The sequence below is a fragment of the Protopterus annectens genome, chromosome 13.part0, assembly GCF_019279795.1.
Source record: "Protopterus annectens isolate FY-2018-M chromosome 13.part0, PAN1.0, whole genome shotgun sequence".
Classification (NCBI taxonomy): Eukaryota; Metazoa; Chordata; order Ceratodontiformes; family Protopteridae; genus Protopterus; species Protopterus annectens.
The window spans coordinates 1,138,855,983-1,138,876,840 of NC_056747.1; the positions used below are offsets into that span (position 1 = coordinate 1,138,855,983).

Sequence of the window (20,858 nt, forward strand, 5' to 3'; positions counted from 1 at the left end):
TGCCAGTGTATTTAGTTTTCCTGGAAGGAACTGAGCCTGTAGATGCACTTGGTAGATCCACAGTAGGATTTTTAAAAAGGAACTTGCGGGAGTCAGGAACCCTGTAATATCTATCAGGTTTTCTGGGAGCTGGAGGTAAAAAGTGAGGGGCCAAGCTAGATTCCAAAAAGGCATCATCAACAATGTCTAGTACAGGAGGGATAGCTAAAGGCCTGTGTTGAGGCAGGAGTAAGAAATCTCTAAGCCTCTTTTTAGAATCGGAGTAATCCTGGCTTTCCCAGCTAAAGTGCTCCCTAAGAGTATGCAGGGTTTCACCAAAAGAGAAGTCCTCTGGGGGGAAGCAGAGGGAATAGAGTCCTCTGCATCAGAATCCTCATAGGTAGATAAGGGTAAATTCTGGTCATCAGAGGAAACAGAAATTTCAGAATCCTGGTCAGAAGTATCATAAGCAAATTCAGTCCTAAGTCTCTGAGGGGGAAGGTTGGCTTCCCCTGATTAAAGTAATAAGGTCTTCAGCCATTCTTATCATCATTTGTATTTTAGGCATAGAGGCCTGACCATGCCGTCTGGGCTTTGGTTTTCATGGTATGGTTCGGGTTTTAGGCCTTGAAGAAAAAGATGGCATCAGTTTAATATGCAAGTCAGTAGGCCTGAATACACCCTCAGAAGCCGGTGCCTGCACAGCTACTCCGGACCCATTCAAGGTAGAGACATCCGCAGGTTCCACAGTTGAAGAATCTCACGGCATACCAGACTCCAAATGGAGAAGCGTCATCGGCAGCTTTGGACCTAGGCGGCCTGTCTCTGTCTTTATCTTTGCATTTTTTTTTCAGAACGTCAGTAGTCGGATGGCTTACCGAAGACATATCTGAATAATTGAACCGAGTACCAAAATATTTAGAAGCATAAATATACCAACGATGAATAGTTTGCTGCTTAAATAAGGCACAAAACTGACAGCGAGGTACATCGTGGTCAGGTCCTATGCAAGGAATACAGTATGAATGAAAATCTTTGTGAGGCATTTGCTTTCCACAAGAAATACAATTATTGACTTTTACTGACATCGGTTTAGAGCAAGGAAAAGTTTCCCCAATGGGGTACTTAGCTTTACTTGAAGACTTTGGTTCTCAAACTCGAAAACGAAAATTTCCGGAGTCGGACAACCGGCACGTGCGAACTGCTTCTGCTTCCGGCACCACACGGCAAGAACGACTGATGTAATGGCATCGGCTGCATGCTTTACACCCCTGACTACCTGACGTCACGGAAGATGAGACAGCAACCGACACAGGACCCAAGACTTTGATAATCAGGCCGACTGAGGGCTACTGCAAGCAGACAACCCAAATGTTATGACTGCAACAGTGAAACACGAAGATCATCAACATACTTGTTTTGTTTTCTGAGTCTGTTTGAAGAGGAAGTCCACTTGAAAAGACTTGGGAACTGCTCCTGCAGTCCTGACCTCATGTCAAACAGTGGCATAAATGTGGGATCAGTTTTTGATTTCATGGCAAGGGATGATCAGTGCTGGAAAAAACACAAACAAGCCAAAAGCCATCCTTAACAAAATAAAATGCAACAACAACATACATTTTTGCATAAAAATTTGTATAATGTGGCAGTATATATGGTAACGAGATTATATATCCAACTTCCAATGGTTTGTTACATTTATTGGCCACTTCAAAATTTGTCAGCAAACAAACAGCTGTACTACAATGGACAACTAAAACATTGCACAATGCAATGTAATTCAGGTAGTGTGATGACCTGAATAGAGACAAAAGACTTCAAATGTTTTCTCAGCAGATTTTTTACAGAGAGTATCAAAACCAAACAAACATTTTTGAAAGGAGGGTACTGAAAACATAATTTCTAATAAATCTATAAATATACCAAATTAAACCTGGAGACACCTTAGGTGATACCTACAGAACTGTTTTAAAAAAATCACCTACATGTACATACTGTTCAGTCCAAAGCTGTAAAAAAAGAAGTTATGTATTCACCATAACGTTCCATCTGAGTAGGTAAACTTCATTTGTCAGCAACCTGTGGGTATCAGATCCATACCGGATCCGAGCCGGCAGCTTCAAACAGCTAAGATCCGAGCTCCAAGCTCCTCCCCCTACCCATAATCCCCTGCCATCCCTCTCTGACCTCAGATCGAGTTTTCTATAGTAAAACAGCTCATTACAACAAAGGATCACCTGCAACTCCTAACCTGGTGTTATCCAGAGAAAAGGACAAGGAATCCTTCTAGGACGCACTATAGGTTAGAGGGATGGGGGGGGGGGGGTTGGTTGCTGACAAATGAAGTTTACCTACTCAGATGGAACATTATGGTGAGTGCATAACTTCTTTATCTGAAGTAGTTAACTTCATTTGTCCATCAACCTGTAGTTAACTTCATTTGTCCATCAACCTGTGGGACAGAGTCCCCAGCTACCCAAACTTGGGGGGTCCTCATGGAAGGATATTCCGCAGCACTGCAGAGCCGAAGGATGCTCTCCCTCTGGAAATTAGATCCAACTTGTAATGGCTAATGAAAGTATGGGATGAAGCCCAAGTGGCTGCTGAACAAATGTCGTCCAAGGACACTCTGGAGCAAAAGGCAGCAGAAGTAGAAATCGATAGAGTAGAATGAGCGTGGACTCTCTCAGGTTCAGGTCGACCAGAACACTTATATGCAAGAAGTATACATTGGGAAATCCATCTGGACAATGTAACTTTTGATGCTGGTTTGCCCAAAGAGGGTCTTGCAAAGGATACAAAGAGTTGCTCAGATTGCCTATGTTCAGCGGTCCTGTGCAAGTAGAATCTCAATTGCCTATGTACGTCCAGAAAATGTAATTTGTATTCACCCTTGTTTTAATAATTTGGAAAGAAAACTGGTAAATTAATAGATTGATTAATATTGGGCTCAGAAGCAACTTTGGGTAGAAAGGAGGGATTGGTTCTGAGGGAAACTCTATCTTTATGGAAGACCAAGTACTGGGGTTTGGCGCAAAGAGCTTGAAGCTCCGGAACCCTTCTAGCCGAAGTGATAGCGATGAGAAAAGCAGTCTTCCAAAATAAGTATTTCAGATCCACCAAAGCTGCGGGTTCAAACGGAGGGGCGGTCAAGGACTGGAGAACAAGGGTTAAATCCCATGGAGGGACTGCGTCTTTCACCGGAGGCCTTAAGAGGAAGGTGCCTTTTAAGAAAGTCTTACATAATTTGGAAGATGCTAAGGAATCGAGATCACTTCCCACATGATAATGGGAAATCGCAGCTAACTGGACTTTGACCGTGGAAGAGCTAGCACCTTGGTCGAATAAGGTCGACAAAAAATCTAACTTTCTATGCTCCGCCCAGATAGTAAAGCCTTTCCATTTGCTGTTATAAACCTTTCTCGTAGAAGGTTTATGAGCGGCCACTAAAATAGCCTTAACAGGGGACGAGATATCAGGAGTCCTAACTATTACTGGAACTGGATCAGCCAAGCTGTGAGCTTGAGGTTGTCCAGGTTCGGGGTTGGTAAACCCATTGGGTGAGAGATCAGATCCGGGGTGGGATCTATAATCCATGGAGGATTCACTAGATGAGACCATAGGCATGGGAACCATGTTTGATGAGGCCAGAATGGGGCTATGAGGATCACTCTGCTCCCCAACAGACGGGCTTTCTGCAAGAATTTTAGCATTAGGGGAAGAAGAGGATAAGCATAAAGTAGACCGGATGGCCAAACATGCACCAGAGTGTCTTTGGGGGATTCCCCTGGTGGGGGAATTAGAGCGAAGTAGTTGCTGCACTTTGCGTTCGGAGACGCGAAGAGATCGCAGCAAGGTTGACACCACTTGAGGAAGATTTGCTTCGCTATCCTGGGGTTCAGAGACCACTCGTACGGTGAGAGGATAGTTCGACTCAGCTTGTCTGCCAAAATGTTCGACCGACCCGGAATGTGCGTCGCTATGAGAAAGCAGTTGGTGGAGATCGCCCAATCCCAAACTTTCATGGCCTCTCAACAAAGTGGATAGGATCTTGTTCCCCCCTGTTTGTTGATATACCAGACTACTGACATGTTGTCTGTCTGAATTGCAACTGTCCCTAAGGGAAGAAGGGCCTGGAGTACTTGCAACGCAAAAAGCACCGCTCATCTCTAGGACATTGATATGCAATAAGGTCTCTGAATGGGTCCACGTGCCTTGGACAGTCCTGCCCATACAGTGCCTCCCCCAGGCGAAAAGCATCCGTGGTCACCGTGGTCAGAGGTGGGGACATAGAAAAGGGGCGCCCTATCTGGAGGTCCGGTGACTGGAGCCACCAGAGCAGGGATTTCCTGCAAGCCCTGCTGAGGGGGATGGGTGAACTCAGTGGGTGTAGCAGAATGGACCACTGAACCTGCAAGGTCCAGTGTAGTATCCTCATGTTCAAGCGCGCTAAAGGTAGCAGATTGATCGTGGCTGCCATGGAACCTAGAGACCTCAGAACCAATTCCGCTGGAGGAGCCAAGGATTGTAAAAGGGCCAGTGCGTGGAGCTTCAGGGTACGAATCCGGTCCGGAGTTAAGACGACTCTCAATAGGTTTGTCTCTAACCTGGCTCCTATGAAGTCTAAGATCTGGGTTGGATGAAGGGAAGATTTGTTGAGGTTGATTGCGATTCCCAGCCGGGAGGCCAGGTGGAGGAAGTAATCTCTGGCTGAACATAGCAGATGCCTGTTGGGGGCGGTCAGGAGCCAGTCATCCAGGCAAGGAAAGACCTGTATTCCCTGGATTCTCAGGTGGGCCGCTACTACTGCCAAAACTTTGGTGAACACCCTGGGGGCTGTGGTGAGACCAAAGGGGAGGGCCCTGAACTGGTAGTGACTGGCTCCTAGACGGAAACGGAGAAACCTTCTGGATCGTCTGTCCATCAATATGTGGTAGTACACATCCTTGAGGTCCATCAAGCAGATCCAGTCGTTCTCCTGAAAGAGAGGGAGAATGGATTGAATGGTGACCATCCAGAACTTTTCTTTGGCCACTGACAGGTTTAGTAAGAACAGGTCGAGGATTGGCCTCAAGTCCCCCGCCTTTTTTGGCACCAGAAAGAACCTTGAGTAGAAGCCCAATCCGGAGTGGTCTAGGGGGACGCGCTCGATCGCTCTTTTTTCTAGTAGCTGCTTTATTTCTGTGGCTGCTGCCTCCCTTTGATTGGGTGGGACATTGGGGAAGCTCCGGGGTCTGGGAGGGGGATTCAGAAAGGGGATTTTGTAACCTCTGGATATGATCTGAAGCACCCAGCAATCTGTTGTAATGGACTCCCAAACTGCTAGGTGCCTCGAGAAACATCCCCCGACTGCCTCCAGAGAGGAACAATCAGGTAACCCCTCAGGGCTGTTGCGCGGGCCAATCCGAAAAGGGTTCTCTCGACCCGAAATTCTTAGGCCCCCTCTGCCTCTGGGCCGGCGTCCACCCTGTCCTCCTCTGCCTCTGAAGGACGAGGGGTCCGGAGCGAAATGGGACTGTTGAGACTTCCGGAACCACATCTTCTTCTGTCCCCTTTGGTTCCTGGAGAAGGACCTCTGGGGAGCCGAGAAGCGGACTCCGACGGCAGACGTCTTCCTGTCTTTCTCCCTCTGGACCAGCGTGTCGCGGACGGTCTTGGCAAAAAGCGAAGAACTGTCAAATGGGGCATTTGCGAAGGATGCCTTGAAGGGTTCCGCAAAATCGCAGAGGCGGAGCCAAGCATGTCGGCTCAAAACAACGCCCGCTCCGCTAGCTCTGGCATCTCCTTCCGTAGCATGGGAGAGAAGCCACATAGAAGTGTTCAAGATGGACTTAAGAGTGGCCATTCGAGCTGAGAATACCTTCTTATCCTCAGTCGACATGGACTCTGGGGGCGACCCGGCGTATTCCTTGATGAGGTCCCGCTGGAGTCGTATGACGTGTGCCATATAGTTCAGCGACCTTACAGAGAAGGCAGCTGAAGCGAACATCTGCTTTCCCAGGCAGTCCATCGTCCGAGACTCCTTGTCGGGAGGATGGACCAAGGAACTCTCCTGGGCCAGTTCCCTCTTGGTGGCAGCCGCCACCAACATGGCATCTACAGGAGCACCCTTGCTCCATACCGTCCTATCAGTGAGGGGGCTAAGGATTTTATCCGGTCTCTTTGGAATGGGCTCAACAGTGTCCGGTTCCTTCCATGCCCTGGTAGTAATGAGATCTACCAGGGGATCGGCGGAAGGGGACACCCAAGAGGTAGATGGGCCTGCGTCAAACGCCTCCAGAAACACAGACATCCGAGGAAGGTTTTTGGGCTGACCACCCCCCTCTAATTTGAAGCATTTCCATAATGTCTCCGAAGGAGACATCCTTGGGGGGTGACCTTGGTGAACCTTCCCCTTCCTCCAAGTCCGTGTCTTCTGTCAAAGACTCAGGTGAGTCCAAGTGCCTCCTCTTGCACTTACATTTGTGAGGGACCTCCTCGGGGGGGCTGTCCGAAGAGGCCTCACCAACCACATCTTGTTCCTCTAAGGGAACCATCTGGGCCGTAGGCGCAGGTTGTCCCTGGGGCCGGGTGATGGAAGGTAGGCCCGTCTGAGAGAGAGTGCATAGTGGACCTGTAGTTGGAGCCTGGGGCCTCGAATCCCTCGACAATACCCTCTCCACAACATCGAAAGCCGAGGGACAACTGCTCTCTCTAGGATCTGAGAGCAGCCCCCTCGGATCAGATGTGTGGATCGGGGCCGGCGCCGAAGCAATCGGATCCGAAGGGCCAGTATGCTCCGACCAAGACGGAGCCGAAGACACACTGACACCTCTGGATCTGAAGCTCAGCTCTCGGCTCCGAGAGCTCGGATCCGAAAAGGGACCCGGCAAACTCGAGGGTGCGGTGGGAGCCGAAGTACGAGGGCACTATCGGCGCCGAACCTCCCCCGGCTCCTGTGCAACCCGGATCCGAAGTCTCCGAACCCCGGAAGTGGGTCGGAGAAGGAGCAATTGGGGCGAAAAAGGGGGTCGAGTTCCCCCCAGGAGGGGAGGCATGAGCACTCCCATCTGCAGCTGGGCCTGGAGGAACCTACGCATCATCCGGTCCATATCTGCATCGGACAAGCTTCGGGTGGACCTAGAAGAGGCCACCGAGGCGGGCCGGGAGTGCCACCTCGATGACCTCGAAGGCGACCGTGTCTCCTCCTCTGGCTCCAGGGAGAAGCGAGGTGAATGGAGTTGGGAAGGAGAAGGCCCGGAAGCCCTGGGAGAGGCAGCTTGTTTAGCCGGCAGAGCAGAGGAGGAAGACTCGGCCCACCGCTTGTGGTGTCTATCTATCTTCTTCTTCCGCCTAGCTTCCCTCTCCTCCTGGCCTAAGGTGGGAGGTTGAGTCCCGGCCAGGGGAGCAGGGGTGGAAGGGGGCACTGCCGCGGCAGGTGCCACCGAGGGAGAGGGGGCCAAAGCCGAATCCGGGGGCAAACGTCCCGCCAGAATCAACTTCGACCTCCTGTCCTTTAGAGCCCTGGGGTTGAAGGCTGCACTATTTAGAGAAAAAAAATTTTGGGGCCTCAGACATAGTCTAACTAAAACAACACAAGGCCCAACACACATGCCTTCACACACACTGGGAGGAATGAACTACACTAAAAATAACGAAATAACAATATTATAACTAAAAGGTTTTAATACTAGGGAGCAACACACACAACAAGCAATATCAGCTACAAGAAAAGTTAGAAAAAGAAATATTTTTTCTCACTGAACGACTAACTCCCATGCCTGGAACACGTTCAAAGCTGTTGATTCAACCGTGGAAAACGAGATCTGAGGTCAGAGAGGGATGGCAGGGGATTATGGGTAAGGGGAGGAGCTTGGAGCTCGGATCTTAGCTGTTTGAAGCTGCCGGCTCGGATCCGATATGGATCCGATACCCACAGGTTGATGGACAAATGAAGTTAACTACTTCAGATCTATAACATCACAGGATGTCTTGGTAATGCTCTTAAACAGCAAGGCGGTGCTTTGTCTTAGCAATGGTTTGATTTTCTCAATTCCCGAAAAGGCTTACTGAGATTTTGTTTTTTAACATTATATAAAATGGAGAATACAGATAGCATCCTAACTTTCAAGCTGTTTATCATTAGGTGATTCCATGCAACTCTGTGACTACTGCTCTTACACTGGCAAAGCATTGTCCCTCATTTGCTAAAGCAGTTGATAAATCAAAGTAATATATAATGGTGGGTACCTCACCTCTACTACATAAGTGTCAATGATGTTTTCACGGGGCAGAAACCAGTGTTCCACCTCATCTTTGCTCATGACTGGTGTTAAATGAAATTGTTTCAAGTATTCAGTCAGTAGCTTGTGCACCATAGGTATGTCTTTGTTTTCCATTGTCCTTAACCCAGAAGTTTTATAAGTCTGTGAAGAAAACACAAAAAATAAAGACATCTTTCTGTGGAACTGATCAGTTCAATGAATTAGCAATAAAATGCAAAGATCTGTACCTCAACATCATGATGAACCAGAAAAAAATGCATAGTTTCATCATGGCATGATATTGCTTGCACTACTGAAGTATCAGAATCACATTTACTTTTATTATATTTTTACACCTCAAACTGAGCATCACTAGAAAGCCAAACTGACAGGATTTGTTTTTTAGTGTCTTCGTCATCTTCCAAGAATGTAGTTTGTGTTCCTATAGTAAGACATAACCCTAGTTATCATAGACATTTTTTTATTTTATTTCATTACAGTTTTAGCACCCAGTAATTGGCTTCTTAGCTGATATAAGAAAACAGTGACTATGCTTTTCCACCAAATTCCTCTAGTCTTACTCTATGCTTCTGAACGTTTCTCATGGTCCATTCCCATTTTGTTCTGCACAAAAATGTGAAAAAACAAGGTTAGGTGTTCAAAGACCTAATCCATTAAAACTTCAAAACTCTCCATCACTCATTGGTAATTGTGAGCTGCCACTTCAGAAAGAAAGTACAGTTGTGTACACTTACCATAAATGTAGATGTTCGAGTGTCTTCACTGCTGTAGTCATCACTGTTGGGTTCTTCCTGCCGGCAGGCAGCCCTCGGTTGGCCAGAATCCCAAAGTCTGGGTCCGGCGTCGGCTGTTCAGTCATGCTCCCTGACGTCAGAGCGCCAGGAGTACAAAGCTGCCAGCCGACGCCATGTTCTCCAGGTTTTCTTGCCCTAGATGTCAGGTGCCCAAAAGTGAAGGCTAATAGTCAGACAAAAATGTAACAAACAACAAACCCCATACCCTGTAGCAAATGCACCTCAGAAGAAGGGTGAAGTAGGAAACCACAGTAATAAAAGTATAAGAGGGGACAGGAGGGTGGGAAACCCGGACTGCAACAGTGAAGACACTCTAACATCTACATTTATGGTAAGTGTACACAACTGTACTATGTTCATCTTGTTTCACTGTTGCAGTCATCACTGTAGGGTTGAATCCCAAAGCTGAGATGAAGGGTGGTGGTTATAGAGTAGAAGGGGCGGCTAGAAGGCCCTGTAAGACTGCAGAAGCAAAGCCTTCCCTAGACTTAGAGTAAAGAGGGAGATTATAGTGCTTAGAGAAAGTATGCACTGAACTCCAAGTTGCAGCTTCCAAAATATCTTTGGTAGGTACTCCCCTGAGAAAGGCAGCTGAAGTAGCAGCAGCTCTGGTAGAGTGAGTCCTAATTTTTCCTGGGATTTGCTTTCCATGATGAGAGTAACAAAATCTGATTCCATGAGCAATCCATTTAGAAATGGTCCGTTTTGAAATAGCTTTGCCTTGGGAATTTGCTGCATAAGAAACAAACAATTGCTCTGTTTTCCTGATATCCTTGGTTCTGTCCAGGTAAAAACGAAGCTGCCTGTGCACGTCCAAGGAATGCAAGATCCTTTCCCCCTTATTTTGTAGATTAGTGAAAAAGGTTGGCAGGTGAATAGTTTGATTTAAAGCCACTTTAGAAACCACTTTAGGCATGAAAGAAGGATTAGTCCTTAAAGAGACCCTGTCTTGATGAAAAATAATATCAGGTTCCACAGCCATGAGAGCTTGTAACTCCGAGACTCTCCTGGCTGAAATCAAAGCCAGTAGGATAGCTGTCTTCCATGATAAATACTTAATATCAGATGTGGCAGCGGGCTCAAAAGGAGGCAGAATAAGTTTTTCCAGAACATAGTTGAGGTCCCAGGCAGGTATGGGTGGTGTCCTAGGGGGCCTTAAATTCTTTGCTCCTCTGAGATATTGTTTCAGTAGTGGATGCAAAAAGATTGGGGGATCTGTATTGTAATGTGCAGAGATAGCGGAGGCATGTATTTTTATGGAGGAAAAGGATAGACTCTTATGTAACATGTCTGTCAGGTAATGTAAAATCAATGGAATATTAGGAATGAGAGTATCCGAATTCTGAGCATGCATCCAGGTGCAAAATCTCTTCCATTTACCTTCATAAGATTTTCTAGTGCTAGGCCGTCTGGCTTCTAAGATGACATCCATGACCTGTTTGGGAAGGTTAGGATTAATCACAGACCCTGAATATGCCAGGCTGAGAGTTTTGATACGAGAGTGCAGAACCTGGCCCTGGTGTTGGGACAAAAGATTTGGAATCTGAGGTAGAATCCAAGGAGGCTCCTGGGATAGATTCATCAGTGTTGAGTACCAAAATTGACGTGGTCAATTTGGGGCCAGTAAAATCATCTTGCGTTTGTCCTGCTTTATCCTTAATAACACCCGTGGAAGAAGAGGTAGAGGAGGAAAGACATACCCCGAGAGGTTCCTCCAACTGAATGAGAGAGCATCCACTTTACATGCTAGTTTGTGATATGTCCTTGTGCAAAAAATCTGTAACTGGTAGTTGAGGGGGGATGCAAATAGATCTATGTCCGGGCAGCCCCAAGCTTCTGTAATCATTCTGAATATTTGGGTGTCTAGCATCCACTCGTGTGGGTCTGACAGGTTCCTGCTCAGGCTGTCTGCCAGAATATTTTGTTTCCCTGGAAGGAACTGAGCTTGTAGGTCCACTTTGCAAGCTAGAGCTGTGTTCCATAGAGTCATGGCTAGTCTGCAAAGGGGGTAGGAGTGTGAACCCCCTTGCTTGTTTATGTACCACATAACTGTGGTGGTGTCTGTCCGTATCAGCAGTTGCCCCGGCTGTAGAAGATCCCTGAAAGCCAAGAGGGCATTCTGTACAGCTAACATCTCTTTTAAATTGATATGTAGGTGCTTCTGATCCTCTGTCCAAAAACCTTGCAGGCCTTTCCCCTGCAAGTGGGCTCCCCATGCGTAATCAGAGGTGTCCGTGGTTAACACTTGGTTTGGCTGGAGGTAGACTGAAGGCTTTCCCTTTGTTTTGAAGACATGCCATGGCCCACCAATGGAATTCCTTTTGTAGGCAAGGCAAGACAGCAATCTCTGTGTCTAGACTGTGGCAATGCTGGGACCATACACTTTTTAGGTACCATTGTATTTTTCTCATATGCAGTCTTGCATATGGTATGAGAAGGATGCAGGAGACCATGTAACTCAAAGCCTGCAGGAATTTCCTTGCAGTTAGCTGAGACATTAACGCCAGGGTTTTGAAAGTTAAAGCCAGCTGAAGTTGTTTTTCGGATGTCAGGAATGCCATCTGGGTTGTTGTGTTTAGAAGAGCACCCAGAAAAGTTATCTGTTGTGTGGGTGTCAAATTTGACTTTTTTATGTTCACAGTGAATCCCAGGTACTTGAGTAGATTTTGAACAAATTCCAGGTGCTGGAGTAGGACATCCTTGCTGTCTGCTTGAATAAGGCAGTCGTCCAGGTAAGGGTAAATTTGAATTCCCTTGAGTCTGCAGTAAGCTACTACTGGTGCCAGGCACTTGAAGACCCTGGGCGCAGTAGACAAGCCAAAGGGCAGCGCAGAGAATTGGTAATGTTTCGAGCCGGCCTTGAACCTGAGGTATTTTCTGCACTCTTGTCTGATGGGGATGTGTAGGTAAGCCTCCTTTAAATCCAATGTCACCATCCATGCATTTTTGCTCAGCATTGGCAGGAGCTGCTGTAGAGTAAGCATCTTGAACTTTGGTATCTCCAGGAAAGTATTTAATACTGACAGATCCAGGATGGGTCTCCAGGAATTTTGTTTTCTGGGAACTAGAAAAAGCCTTGAGTAAAAGCCTTGTCGCATCTCTGAATGTGGAACCAGTTCTATGGCCCTCATAGCCATGGGGGATCTCACCTGGTTTAATGCCTCTGCCCACTGGTGTTTTGGTAGGTCTGGCCATTCCGTTTGGTCTTGGCAAGGTATGAAAATGGAATTTGTAACCTCTTGAAACTACATCCAGAACCCACTTGTCTTGGGTTATGTAAGTCCAATTTTGGTGAAAAAGAGAGAGTTTTCCTTCTAGAGGGGCTTCCAGGAGAGAGGTTCCTGGAGCCATGCAGGGGGAGTCATTGATCCTGTTTTCTGTAAGATTGAGGCCTGTCCTCTCCACCCCTGGGGGTGGAAGCACTCCACTGTCTAGGTCTGTAAGAGGTCTGTGCTTCGGCCCTCCCTCTGGAGCGCCAATATCTACCCCTGTGAGGCTTGTCTGAGCTGGGAAAGGACCAATTTTTAGTTGGCCAATTTCTGCTAAATCTTGGGGGCTGAACTTGTAAGAAATCCTTAACTGTTTGCATGGATTTTGCCTTATCCTCCATTTTCTTTATCACCTCTTCAGCCTTAGAGCCAAACAAAACATTATGCTGAACAGGAGCATCCACTAACTTTGCTTTCACTTGATCAGGCAAGTTTTGTTCCTTTAACCAAGCACGTCTTCTAATGACTGTGCCAGTGGAAACCGCCCTGCATGAAGCTTCCAAGGCATCAAAGCCACAGTGTAAGCCATGCTTCCCCACCTACTCAATAGCATGTAGCAAATTGTGTAATTCCTTATTATCTGCACAAGCAGAAATGGTACCTGGCTTTTGTTTCATAACACACAGCAGAAATTGCTGATATTTTAGCATATGAAATTGGCAATTTAAAGCCCTAATGGATAAAGTAGCAGAAGTGTACACTTTTTTGCCCCATCTCTCCAAAGCTCTAGAATCCTTATCTGTCTGAATAGGGTTTTTAGCAGAGGCGGCCTTAACACCCTTAGGACCCTGAGAAATGGTTTCTGGATCAGCAGCAGGATTTTTATAAAGAAACTGGTGGGGGTCAGGGACCCTGTAATATCTTTCAGGCTTTGCAGGAGCTGGAGGAAAGGAGTCAGGAGTTAAATTAGCCTCAGAAAAAACATCATCCACGATATCCAAAATAGGAGGAATAGCCAGGGGTCTGTGTTGGGGAAGAAGGAAATCCCTAAGCCTTCTCTTAGATTCAGAGTACTCCTGTCCTTCCCAATGAAAATGTTCCCTCATGTCATGTAAAGTTTCCCCAAAAGAAAAATCCTCAGGGGGAGAAGCTGAAGGAATGGATTCCTCAGCATCAGAATCCTCATAAGGAGGGAAAGTATATTCCTGTTCAGAGGAAGACACTGAAGAAAAAGATGCCTGATCAGAGGATTCATAATCCAATTCTTGCCTTGGCCTTTTGTCTGGAGGGGGATGTGAACCCCTAATCATAGTAAGTCCTCCGCCATTTTAAGCATTTGTTTCTGAGACTTGGGTCCCAGATCAGTGGAGGCCTGAGCTTGAGTCTTTGATTTAGAAGGAGTCTTCGCCTTTGTCTTTGCCTTTATTTGAAGCTGTGTAGGCCTGAAAACCCCCTCGGGAAGCCGGTACCTGCACAGCGGCTCCGGACCCATCCGAGGGAGCATTGTCCAAAGGTCCTGCAGCTGTAGTACTCAAAGGCCTAGTTGGCTCCTCGTGGGTGTCCGTATAGGCAATCTGTTCTGTAATGGCCAACGACAGGGGCTGCGAAAGCGCCTCACTGACGACAGCCGAACCTGTAGCTGGCTCTACTTGTAAACCGTCGTCTGATTTGGACCTCGGAGGCCTGTCCTTATCCTTGCGGCGTTTGTGAACTACGGTAGCCGGAAGCGAGTCCGACGACATATTGTAATTAAATAGTCTGCCAAAGTAGTGAAAAGCAAAATCGTATCTCTGCTTAATAGTACATTGGTTAAATCTAGCACAAAACAGACAACTAGCTACGTCGTGGTCAGGGCCTAAACAAGGAATACAGTAAGAGTGGAAATCCTTATGAAGTATTTGCTTCCCACAAGAAATACTATTAACTTTTTCTGACATCGGACTGGAGCAAGAAAAAAGTTTCCCCAACAGGGTACTTAGCTTTGAGAAGAAGAATAAAGTCTTCGGAATGAAGCACAAAAAATATCAGGAGTCAGCCGACCGGCACTTGCGAACTGCTTCCATCGCACGGCAAGAAAGACTAGAGAACATGGCGTCAGCTGGCAGCTTTGTACTCCTGGCGCTCTGACGTCAGGGAGCATGACTGAACAGCCGACGCCGGACCCAGACTTTGGGATTCTGGCCGACCGAGGGCTGCCTGCCGGCAGGAAGAACCCAACAGTGATGACTGCAACAGTGAAACATGATGAACATCTAAAAGCAAATGACATTTAAATCCAAGGTCAACAGAGACCCAGCTGAAGAAGATTTGGAAGTTGACAGGAGAGAAAGCACTACAGTTCAAGACATTACTCAGGCCTCTACCACTTCTAGAAGAGGAAATTGGCAGAGTTAAAGAATAGCAGCGTTTCAAAACAGCATGTATGAGGACTTTACATGCGGCCAAGCAGAAATAACGTACATAAGGAAAGCTGGTGGTGGAATGCAGAAGTCCAGGAAAAAGTGCGAGACAGAAAAGCTGTACTAGGCCAGGAAGGAATACTAGCTGGCTAACAGAGGCTAAGAAAGGAGCTGGAACAGCAAAAAAAAAAGGGGGGGGGCATCAAAGGCACTCTATCAGCTTCTGAAAAGTGAGCCACTACATGACACACAGAAACTACATCAGGCTGCAAGGCAAAGACAGAAAGATCAAGAAGATACTCAGACACCCTTCATCAGGGATGCCACCAATAACCTGCCCCCCAGTCCTAGACATTAAAGGCAGATGGAAGGAGTATTTACAGCAGCTTCTGAATAAAGAAAACCCCACACAAGCTGTACTGCCCCAGATACAGCTTATGATGAAAGAGGAGTAGACGTCCACCATATAAGTAAAAACAGCACTAAGGAATATGAAGTCAGGGAAAGCAGCAGGCTTAGATGAGGTCATAGCAGATCAGATAAAGATGCTGGGTGAGATAGGGGAGAAATGGCTCTTACTTATAGCATTATGGAGAGAAAGAAGTATCCCAGCTTGGAGAATAAGCATAACAGTACCAGTGTAAAAGAACAAAGGGACATTCTCAACTGTGGTCAATATAGATGCATCAAACTCCTATCACACTGCATGAAAGTTCTAAAGAGGGTGACTGACAAATGAAAACACAGAGTAACAGAAAGTAAGATGGTAGATGAGCAGTTCAGAATCAGATCAGGATGCAACACAACTGACTGATGTTTGCACTGTGAGACATATAGTTGAGAAGAAGCTAGAGACGAGGAAAGAGACCAACTGAACATTCCTAGACTTTCAGAAAGCACACAAGGTTCCAAAAAAGCTGATGTGGGCAGTCTTGCAGCCGCTCGAAGCCCCCGAAACATTGGTAGAATTACTACAGACTATGTACGAGGACCAAATGACTGAAGTACGAACAGTGTTCAGTCTCAAGAGTTCGCAGTCAGAGTTGGTTGGAATCAGGGTTCAGTCCACTGCTGCTCATACTGGTGATGGACTACATTAGCAAAAAAGGTTGCAGGGGACAGATCAACAAAGTTGCTGTAAGGAGATGATGAGGCATTACAGGTAAACTCTGAGTAAGAACTTCAGCAAAGGATAGGGCAATGTAATCTAATGCAACAAAGGCACACTGGATGAAACTGAGTACACATAAGACATTTGTAATGGCAGCAAAAGGGGGAAATCAAAAGAAGTTGAGAATTGAGACAGAAGGGAAAATAGTGGAACACTTTTAACAGCATCAAGTATCAGTGAGGGGTGGTTGAGATAAAGGGAAGTCTGAATGAGGAGGTTAAAGCTAGAATCAGAGGGACTGCACCAACTGGCACAGAGTGTCAGGGGTAGTATATGACAGAAGAATGACAAAGGTGAAAGTATGGTACAGAAACCTGGGCAGTAAAGGCAAAACGATTGAAGACAGAGGTAATGGAGACAAAGTGCCTGACATGGGTGATGGGATGAACACTATGGGACAGATGAAGAAATGAGGACATAACATCAGACACCAAAGTAGCTTAATTTGCAGAAAATTTTGATGGTGGTTTAGACATATGTGCAGAAAAGCAGAAGACAATCTGGTGAAGACATGAGACAGACAGGTAGAAGGCAAGAGGAAACAAGGGTGTCTGGTAAAGAGGTGGCTGGACTGTGTGAAAGAATGCCTGCTACAGTCAGGCATTAGGGTCAAAGAAGGCAGGAGAGTGGCACTGAATAGAGAGAGATGGTTACAGTTGACAACACTCTAACCCCATGTAGAAAAAGGGGGAAAGAGGGGAGGTGATGATGATTTAACTTTGGGAGTTACATGTGCAAGGACAGGTATATAAAGCATGGATATGCTTTGTCTGTGTTGCAACAAAAAGATGAGGGCATGGGTATTAAAAGTTCTGGGTAACCTCTGAATTAAATTTTCCCTTTCATCAAATATTTTAACTCATTTAATCCTGAACAGCAGAAGGCAAACTAACAACTTTGCTTACCGAGATCTTCTAAGCCAGGAAATCACCTGCAAGCTTTTCTCCAAAATCCTGTACTGAAAATACACTTCATTAGATTTATAAAATATGATAATACCTTTGTAGACTGTGAGCTATGCACTAATGTTAGCAGCAGACCACCATCACTAAGAGACCAGTCACCAGCAGGGTAACTCAAAACCCCGTGCTGTGACCACTGCTATTTGGCATCTAATTCTTGGAGGTAACAGCCAACGTTAAGGGCCTTTAGCTGACCAAGTTCAGATGACTGCAAATTGGGAGCGATCATAGATTCCACCTATGACATAAATATTTTACAGGAGGGGCTAAATGACTGGTGGCAAAGTCATGGATTAAAACTCTATGCCAAGAAATGCATTATAGTGCCTTTTGGGATAATGGCCACCCAAGCTAATTACTCCATCTAAAAGATACCCATAAGAGTTGGGCCGGTAGTAACAGATCCAGAACATATGCAGTCAGTAATCTAGCCTTTGACCAACATGTTGCCAAGACAGTTAAAAAATCATTCTATGTCATACAGCTTATAAGTAAGGGCACGGCATTTAGATCCAAGGAAGTCATAGTGCCACTTTATTCAGCCCTTATCCGACTATCATTGAGTATAATGCCTCCCCACCCCCTTCTGCATGTACTTGACTAGACATATGCAACAGCTGGAAAGCCCACAAAGGTTCTTTACCAGAAGAATCCAGAGTATACACATTGTCCTGTACACATTGCTTTAAAGCCCTATATTTCTACTCTATCGCCTACAGGTTAGTGGAGGGCAATCTATGCCTGGCATACAAGGCACCCTCAGATCCCACTCAGATTGACCTTTTGCACAACTGCAACACAAACAGCATCAGAACCACTAGATACAAGGATTTAAATTGTGTTTACAACATACAAGACCATGTTGATGAGACAGAGGATCCCCAAGTTCTGGAACAGGCTCCCCATCCATGTGAGCAGAGTCAGTTCTGGAACAGGCTCCCCATCCATGTGAGCAGAGTCCATCCCTAACCCTATTTAAGTGTTACTTTTCCAATGGATGGGAAATCGGAAATTCACCCTGGGTCAGGCAGATAGTACCCATGCCCAAACTAACATAACCTTCTCCTAATAAATGTCCATGATACATAAGGACACAATTGGGTTAGTTTGCACTGCTAGGCTTAAAAAAGCTCTGGTGGTTCTTAGCCTTGTATATGGCCACAACCACGGTTATTACTCTTCTTTCCCAGGGGTATCACTGGACTTGGAAATATCCCCCATTCACAGTTAAAAATATCTTTAAAGATCTGAAAAGCAACAAGCATTACAAAACTCTACAGTACTAACAGAAAAAACTTTCCATCTGGGTACTTACCAAGCTGACAAACAAGTGCAAATGTTTTCAGAGATTCTGGTTGACAGTAACTCTAATTACAACCTTCACTGTAATATTTCTACTATCACACATCACTAAAAATTATTGTCAAACTGTTGCATTTGTACAACTAGACTGCTAAGTAATGTAGCTGAATTATGTGAATACCATGTACTGTATTAGTACTATGCATTTCTACATCTGCGATATTTGCTGCTGTTGCTCTCTGATCCCCAGGTTGTGGCTTAAAAGGGCCTTTGGGCCAGCCCACTTACCTGGTTAACTAAAGAAATAAAAAAGCGAAATGGAAGGTCCCTGTTTTACCAGAGTATCAGAAATGAAAAAGTTGCTTCACCATCTGGAATGGTTTTGCCTTTTGCCTCCAAGTTCTTTAACACCTGTGAATGTGCATATGTTTGGAGGGAGGAGTGGAAACAATTTTTGCAATTCTATTAAAAAAAAAAGCATAAATAGAAAAAAAAACTTAGATGACAAGGCAAAACACAACAATGAAGGTGAAAGTCCTTAGTGGTTACCTGCTGGCCACAATCACTGTTGTTACTGACCTTTCCCAGGGGTGTTACTGGCCTTAGAAAGATCTCCAAATCACAGTTAAAATGATCTTAATAATAGCAGCAAACATTAAAAACAATACAGTACTAACAGGAAAAACTCTCCATCAGGGTACTTACCACAATTTGAGAGATCATATGACTGGTATTGATGGACAAGCCTCTAGACACCCACTGTAGTGAAAAAAGAAGTAATGGTGATGCTGACATCTCTCCCTTTTACTGTACATCCTACCGATGTCCATGGAGGGAAGAGGCCAGCCCTGCACATGGAAGTCCAGTAGCTCTGGGAATCAGGCTGGATGGCTGGACATTCACATACAATTCCCACACATGAATGACAATACAGCAGCAGTGATTCATACAATAAACATCTAATACTTCACTCAAAGGATGGAGGCTGGAAGGCTAAAACAAAATAACTCAATATTGCAATGATTTAAATCTGTCCAAATGCCTTGGCAGGAAAAAAGTAGTGAATGGTAAACTATTAACTGCAACTTATCCAACAGCTAGAGAAAGTACAGTTTTGTACCTACCATAAATGTAGATGTTTGAGTGTTCACCCTGCTGCAGTCATCACACTTGGGTTATCCTGCCGTCAGGGGGTCCCGCAGTCGACCTGAATTCCAAAGTCTTGGTCCGGCGTCAGTTGCTGTCGTCTTCTTCCCTGACGTCATTGCGCCAGGGGTATACAAGAGGCATCCAACGCCATTTTCTTCAGTTTTTCTTGCCCCAGATGTCAGGTGCCCCCAATAGCTAGGGAAAATATATATATATATATAGCTAGATAAAAATAAAACAATACCTTTAAGCACAAGCAAATACACCAGAGAGGTTGCATAGGATAGAGTGGTATAGATAAGTTCAGCTAGTTCAGAGGGGATGGAGGGAGGGTAACCTGGACTGCAGCAGGGTGAACACTCGAACCTCTACATTTATGGTAGGTACAAAACTGTACTATGTTCATCGTGTTACCCTGCTGCAGTCATCACACTTGGGTTGAATCCCAAAGCTAAGGATGGGAGGTGGAGTTATACAGAGTTAGAAGAAGCTAGTAGGCCCTGCAAAACTGCAGTGGCCAAACCAGCTCTAGTCTTAGAATATAGAGGTAAGTGACGGTGTTTGCTTCCAGAATATCCTTGGTTGGCACTCCCCTGAGAAAGGCTGCTGATGTAGCTGTAGCCCTGGTGGAGTGGGACCTAATGTTAGCAGGCACCGGTTTCCCATGATGCGTGTAGCAGAAATGTATGCAATGCCCTATCCATTTAGAAATTGTCTGTTTTGAGATAGCTTTTCCTTGTGATCCTGTAGCATAGGCTACAAAGAGCTGGTCAGATTTTCTGAAAGCCTTAGTTTTATCAAAGTAGTAACGTAATTGCCTGTGAATGTCCAAAGAGTGCAGGAGTCTTTCTCCTTTGTTCTGGGGATTTGGGAAAAAGGTGGGCAAATGAATGGTTTGGTTTAGGGCCACACTGGATACCACCTTTGGCATAAAGGAAGGGTTAGTTCGTAGAGAGACTCTATCTTGATGAAAAGTGAGGAAAGGCTCCACTGCCATTAGTGCCTGTAGCTATGAGACTCTTCTAGCTGAGGTTATTGCTAGTAGCAGGGCAGTTTTCCAGGAAAGAAATTTTAAATCAGCTAAAAAGGCTGGCTCAATCTTGGCCTTTAGCCTGGTTCCAGGCGCAAAATCTTTTCCATTTGTCAGAATAGGTTTCCCTGGTGCTGGGCCTCCTGGCCTCCAGAATGACATCCATAACAGCTTTGGATAGAGGTGTTGGCTGGTTGTTTATGTAATTTGCCATGCAGCCAGGTTTAAAGTCTTGAGCTGGCTGTGTAGAATCTGATTGTCTCACCGGGTGAGCAGGTGAGGAATTTGTGGTAAAATCCATGGTGGGCCATGTTCCTTAGAAATGGATACCAATGCTGGCGTGGCCAGTCTGGTGCAATGAGTATCATTTGTGGTCTCTCTAATCTGACTTTCAGCAGAACCTTTGCTGGAAGAGGCAGTGGAGGAAAGGTATACACTGTTAATGTTTTCCAACTGAATGAGAGGGCGTCCACTTTCCAAGCTTGTGGATGGAATGTCCTTGTGCAAAATTTTTGAAGTTGGTAGTAGTTTTGGGTGCTTGCAAACAGATGTATGTCTGGGTGTCTCCATTTTTGAGCTATCATTGCAAATACTTGTGG

General features: G+C 45.7%; 1 protein-coding gene across 1 annotated transcript in view; it reads right to left on the reverse strand.

Moving 5' to 3' along the window:
- NMT1 (N-myristoyltransferase 1) overlaps positions 1-20,858 on the reverse strand; it is a 1,232,576-nt gene that overhangs the window by 387,579 nt on the left and 824,139 nt on the right. Inside the window, exon 9 of the mRNA XM_044055120.1 lies at positions 8,214-8,384. Within this exon, the coding sequence (XP_043911055.1) occupies positions 8,214-8,384 (171 nt within the window). The remainder of the gene's footprint in view (positions 1-8,213; positions 8,385-20,858) is intronic.